The sequence below is a fragment of the Bos indicus x Bos taurus genome, chromosome 1 (assembly GCF_003369695.1).
Source record: "Bos indicus x Bos taurus breed Angus x Brahman F1 hybrid chromosome 1, Bos_hybrid_MaternalHap_v2.0, whole genome shotgun sequence".
NCBI classification, from domain to species: Eukaryota; Metazoa; Chordata; class Mammalia; order Artiodactyla; family Bovidae; genus Bos; species Bos indicus x Bos taurus.
In genome coordinates, this window is record NC_040076.1 from 113,991,646 (window position 1) to 113,998,285 (window position 6,640).

Here is a 6,640-nt window from a genome sequence, read left to right on the forward strand (position 1 = left end):
AAAAGTAGGTGCAACAACATGCTGGTGAAAACATGTTTAAAACAACCCAAATAGTTCACATCAATAGAGCAATTTTGGATTCCCACCTACAGAAAAGGGTAATAAATCAGGAAGCATGAGGCCGCACACGCTGAAAAAATTCTAATCCCAATAGAGCTGGTCCTAAAATGTGATGCAATGGAGTCTATTTCAGCAGTTAAGAAGGTGCACAATGTCGTACCTAAGAATCATAACTCCCAAATATGAATATGTGAGACTTCCAATGGTATCTTCAACTTTTCTGAGGCTATTACAAAAGGAGAACAAAAATAACCCTTTGAAATAACATAAAGCTTGGATGACTGTCAGGGACCAAAAGGAAAAGCTGTTAAAAACCAGCAGGGGTCAAGTTTAAAAGTTAACTTTTGCTCTCCAAGATAAAGGTTCCTTTTCCACCCAGTTTCTGTTTTGACAGGTGACTGCCTTACAACAAACTCCCTCCCTCCCTCCCTCCCTCCCTTCCTTTCACACCCTTAAGTCAGCCCCCTTTTCAGGGAAACAAATGCCCTTATCTCTTCACACCATAATTCTAAGGGGTTCTTATTAGCCAAATAAACTGACATCGTCTTAAAAACAATGTCTCTAATTTCTCTCAATTCCGTGAAGAAAATAATTGGAGAAGGCTACAAAACTTAATACTTATTATTTTCCTGCTCCAGGCACACACGCAAAACTGCTTTCATTGAGAATCTAAAAAGCTTTTATTTTACAGTACTCAGTAAGAGCATATTAGAATCTTTTGCCCTGCCATCCCAGACCTATAAAAAATTTAGTCATGTAAGTGACTAAATCCTGTGTGAAGATGATTAATGCACCCAGCAAACTATTTCATTTCCAATTTCCCATTTTCAAAAATTCCCTGTCAGGAGTATATACATTTCTTAAATTAGATACTTGCCAGTACTTCACATCAAAAGGCTTCCAAAAACTAAAACAAACTCCTAAAAAAGTCACTGAATGCATTTTAAAAAATCCTTTATACAGTACTTGTTATATGTCTTCAGAGCTTTCAACACTTTAGATCTATTGAATTAACTAAATTTACACAAATGCAAGAATGAAACTTTGCAAAGCCTAAGTGTGAATATTTTTTCCTAATTTCTTATTTAGCATATATACATTACCTTCTAATTAAGTTTGGTACTAAACTTCAATGAGATCAAGTGTAAAAAAAAAAGAAAGAAAAGCTTTAGAACCAAACCCAGGCAGAATTCTCTATTCCTCCTCCATGCTGCAATTCTGAGAGGTCACCTGGGCCAAAGACACAACATTTTAAGGCAAAATATGTTAATACAGCTTTAAGAAACCTGTGGCCTTTAACTTCTTTTGGCTCCCTCAACACAATAAATCTTCTGGAAAGTCAAAACTCTTCACCCTACACTTCATGGACCTAAGGTATATCAAGTGCTTTTGATATATAGTCATAAACCTTCCACTCCATAAAGATAACAGTAAAATGGCCCTTAAGAAAAACAAAATACAAAATAAAAAGCTCACACTGCCTCCTGCTGTTAGAAGGAAAATTTCATGAGGTCAAAATGGTCCACACTTTGCACAGTGTAATAAAGCAAGAGATTTAAGTTTTCTCTTCTTTTTTAACCTAATGATCTGTTTCCTAATTAAAGCCACAAAAGAGCTGAGACACTACTCACAACCCACCCAAGTGTACTGTAGAAAACACTACAAGGCATGACTTCAGAATTGAAAATCATATCCTCCAAACAAGCTTTAAACTGGATAGGTGTTTTTAAACAAAGCAGAACAAAATATGAGGAAACAAAGAAAAAGAAAAAAAGAACACTAAAAACACCACCCTGCCTGACCAGTGGATGGTTACTCTCCCAGATCTAAGGCAGTCTTAGCAGCTGGCTTCTCCTGTTCCTGCTCCAAGTCAGCAGAACAGATTCTATATCCAGTTCATCTTAACAGTCAGAGGGTATAGCCACACCCGAGGGATTCCTAGACCTTGATGATTATTTTTCATGTTTAAAGAGTTGGGAGTAATGTCTCCCAACTTGTCACTGACACTTCTCTCTTCAAAATCTAACAAACCACTCTTGGGGGCATCAGGCACCTGCCCCTGTCCACCTCAGCCGTGATGCTGTATTAAATCACTGAATATGAAACACAGAAACACAAACAATAGTTTGGATTTGTTTCTTTAAAAATGACATTTGTATTAAAAATCTTAAAATGAAGAGACAATGATTAACCGCGTGTATGGAATTAGAAATTACAAATTGTTAGAATTCTCTTGGTACATCACAACAGTAAAATTTTGCTCTGTGCTTCTGGAGGAACACCCTAAAACAGAAAACCAAAAATTAAAAAAAATTATATAAAAGGGGAGCTAAATACCTGAACATTGGAACAAAATGAAGCAAAAAATTAAAAAAAAAAAAATAACCCATTGCATTACAAGTAAATTACATTTTAAAGGCTGGAAAGAATAAAGAATTCACTGAACAACAGGCCCTATTGTCCTGGATCCTTCAGGAAGATTATTAAAAGTAAACTGGGAAGTAGTTTGGGGGAGGAATAACAAGATTCTGGGATCTGGTGGGAAGTTCACAGGTTGGCACCGGCTGGAACAGCTGAGTTTTGAAGGCACTCTGCAGACACAGGGGTGCTGGGGGCCCTGAATCACATTGCGAAGTTTCTGTACTGTAGTTTAAAGAGCTAGCCATCAAAACCATGTATGGCCAACCAATACGAACAAAAAGCTAAATCTAAAAAAACACACACACAACAGTACACACAAAAATGTGCAGATCTGTAACATTTTTTTTTCACAGCTGATAAAAAAAAATACTACCGTTCTCCCCCAGACTCCCCTTTGATACAGTAGGTAAACAAAATAGATTTTTTCCCCCCACAAATTATCAGCAGACACTTTCTGGCACCCCACACTGTATTGGCATCAGTGTTAACAGTCCCAGTTCAGATGTGCAATACTTCAGATTGGATACACTGTAACAAGAATCCAACTTTGCATAGACATCCTCAGAATCGAAATCAGTCACGGGGTTGCCTTTCCAAGCTGGCAGAAAAGGAACCCGATCTTAATTTCCAGCTACTCCTGGAAAACAAGGAAAAAACAAAAGTTTCTTCCTCTCCTCCTGCTCCTTCATTTGGTTCTCCCGGACTTCCTTCCGTGTTTTTGAAACTTGGAACTAAAAAAAACGGCTGTTGACAGAAAAACAAAAACAAAAAATCCCCCCTTTTCCACCTTCTCCCCGTCCTCTTCCGCCCCCACCCCATTTCTCTTTTTTTTTTTCCAGACTGAAACTTTCGCCTGCCGGTGTCAAGCCGCCAATACAGGGCCCCACGGGCTGCTTCAATGGGGAAATATGCGTCAACCAAAATCAATGAGAAACGTACATGCTGCAAAGATCCACATTTCCACCAAGACTCGGATGGTCATGACGGGACAACCCCTCGGAAACCGGGGAGAGGCGGGGGACGCGACCACCGCGGCCAGTCGGGCGCCAAGAACCCCCAGCCGATGCAAAGTCATCTCCAATCTCAAAGCAAGAAGAGAAATCACATTTAGAAGAGTCGGGTGCGTTTGGCTTTTGTGCGCAGAGCGCGGCTGTCGCGCGGCAGCCGCGGGCGCCTCAGAGGATCACGCAGGCCGAGCAGCAGCCCTCATCGCCGTTGGGCTGCGCCGCGTAGTTCATCTGCCGCACGATCTCGGCGAACAGCTCGTCCACCGAGGCTTTGTTTTTGGCCGAAGTCTCCATGAAGGGGCAGCTCCACTCCTCCGCCAGGGCCTTGCCCTCGCCGAATGAAACCTCGCGCTCGCCCTCCAGGTCCACCTTGTTGCCCACGAGAATCATGGGCACGCGCTCGTACCGCTTCACGCGGATGATCTGGTCCCGCATGGGCTTGATGTCCTGGAAGCTCTGCTGGTTAACAAGACTATACACGAGGATGAAGCCCTGGCCATTTTTGATGTACAGGTCCCGCATGGATGCGAACTGCTCTGTGCCTGCCGTGTCCAAGATCTCCAGCACCGACGGCGATGAGTCCACCTCAATCTCTTTGCGGTAGAAGTCCTCGATGGTGGGGTCATACTTCTCGATGAAGGAGCCGGTCACGAATTGCACCGTGAGCGCGGACTTGCCCACGCCGCCCGAGCCCAGCACCACCACTTTGTACTCTCTCATGGCTCCGTCGGCGTTCTCGCTGCGCCTGCCACGGCCCCGTCGGGGCTGCGCACCGGAGGAAAGCTGGGCTTGGTGGCTGGACTTCTCTGTCCTCAGCTATGCAGGAAAAACTCAGGAGATGACCGAGGAACGCAGGACGCGGAAATCACCAAGCGGGGGCCGAGCGCCGGGCCGGCCGGCGCGGCGGCGAGTCCCTGCAGCGCGGGTCCGGGGCCCCGGGGCAGCCCACGGCGGCGGCGGCAGCAGCCTGGGCGGCGGATCGGGAGGACAATGCCGGCAGCCGGTGGTAGGCGAGGGCTGCAGCTTCTCTCCGCAGCAGCCCAGGAAGGCGAGGAGGAGGCGGCGGCGGCGGGCTGCGGAGGCGGCTGCTAATTGCGCGCCGGGCCGGGACGCGCGTGGCATGAGTCCCCGCAGAGCGTGCGCCCACCGCCGCGGCCCTTAGAGCTCTCTCCCGCAGCCTCCGCGGGGCGAGGGCTTCCTACTCGCCGCGCGCAGCCCGCCCGCCCCGCCCTGGCGAGCATGCCCAGTGCGCCGCTGCCGGCCCCGCCCCCCGGATCCCCGGCTCCCCGGCTCCTGGTTTTCCGGGGGGCCGGACGGGGGTGGGGTTGTAGGCGGAGCTAGTGATTTGATTCAAGACTAGCGGATTCGGGATAGGCACTAGTATAGGAGCCGGAAAAATGTGTGGGGGTGTATGGGTGTTAAGAGACTGGTTGGGACAGTTCGAGGGAGGACGAAGGCCACGTTCCCTCGCCGACCTGGCTTTAGTGCATAGGAATCCCGGCTCTATGAGAAGAGGACGGGCGCCGTGGACCACCCCGGGAACAGGCTGGTCTCTTGCCGCTCCTTTTATCCAAAGCTTGTGGACTCCACTCCCCGAGCCCCCGGCGGGTGTGCGTCCCGAAGGCCGAGATCCAAAGAAACATTTTCTTCTATGGGAGGAGCATTTCTCCACACTCTAGACGTGGCCCTTTCTACCCAGCCTTCTCTGGCGGACTCTCCTCGCACTTCATCCTTCAGACAAAGAAAACAGGAACATTCGGCCTGAAACCTGTCCGCATGAGGGAATGGGCAGCCTCTACTGATCAGGGCTGTCTCCAGGCTGGGACTCAGAAGGCCCCACCCACCTCCCCACTCGGCTAGGGCCAAAACCCGGGGAGTGAATCACAACCCGATCCACAATCAGCCCGGGTGCCGGTAGCTAGTCAGGGCATGCTCAGTGGGCGGAGTAGGTTTGGGGGTTTGGAAGTAGGAAGCTTGTGCCCTGCACACCCACGCTCCAGCTCAAATTACCTCTCCCAGACTCAGGACCCATTGGTCCTGGGGCGCAAATCTCACACCCTCGAATGTTCTTCCATTGGCTACTGCCAAGGTTTTATCAGTTTGGGCTGCTTCATTGGCTAAAAAGTAGCCTCCGCTCATGATTGGTTATTTATAGAGATTGAGTTGAGAGGCGGAGGCACAGCTGTTCTTTCTCTGCTTTCCCCCGCCCCCTTCCTCCCACTTCCCCAACCTAGTCGTTTTGAAGCTAAAAGTGAAAAAAATAAAAGGAATTTAGGCGGAGAGCTCAGAGCTAAATATAGTCCTTTGTTGGTGTTTTCAAGTCTGACTTCTCGGTGCCCAGTCACGACTGTCCGTTAAAGGGAGCTGGTTACAGTTCTTGGTCCTCAAGAAATGGCAAAGTTTCCAAGGTGGTTTTTTTTTTTAATTTTCCCCAGGGAGGGGGAGGGGCTAGGATGTGGAAATGGGCCACACTGAATTCAGCTCACCCGGTGGGGTGGGGGAATGCCCAGGCTTGCCTTTGGTAAACATCTTTGCTTTGGGGCGGGCATTCGCTAAACTGGGCTTGGCTCCTACTCACAGGAGCTACCAGCGAGATGCCTTGGCTTGTTCCAGGTCTCTCCTTTCTCGCGGAGGAGAGATGTCAAGACCTGTCAAAAGACTAAGTTATGATAGCGTGAGCCCCAGGGTTTAGGGGTGGGCGGGGACCGAGCTTCATCAACCCTGGCTTGGTATCCTGTCGACGCCACTTCTCACTGGTTTAACCATCTGCATTGGAGGGATAAAAGAAATGGTGTGCTAATGCTTGGTTTCAGTGCCTTGGTCCCGTTGTGACTCAGGGCCGCGTTGCCAGTTAACCTTCTTTGAACCTCTAGCTATAGCTCATAGAATGCACAGCTGCAACTTAAAGTCCTGGCCATGGGACCCAATGGGTCCTGGGCAGCAGCCCATGCCTTGGGTGGGCGGAGCCCATTCCTGCTCCTGGCTCCGCTATTTAGTGGAGAGAGGGGTTATCAGAGTGCTTCGCTAGTTAACCCTTATATAATTCTCCAGAAACCTTTCAAGGCAAACTCACCTAATATAGCTGGAGCGAACCTCGCATTTACCCAGTTTAATGTTTGCCAGGTGTTTTACATGTGCTATCTTGTTTACTC

The 6,640-nt window shown here is 48.2% G+C and overlaps 1 protein-coding gene across 1 annotated transcript; it reads right to left on the reverse strand.

Moving 5' to 3' along the window:
- Positions 1-2,185: 2,185 nt before the first annotated feature.
- On the reverse strand, positions 2,186-4,667 carry RAP2B (RAP2B, member of RAS oncogene family). Its single transcript, XM_027543221.1, has one exon. It carries the CDS (start codon positions 4,206-4,208, stop codon positions 3,657-3,659), a length of 552 nt encoding a protein of 183 aa, XP_027399022.1. The 5' UTR covers positions 4,209-4,667; the 3' UTR covers positions 2,186-3,656.
- Positions 4,668-6,640: the final 1,973 nt, after the last annotated feature.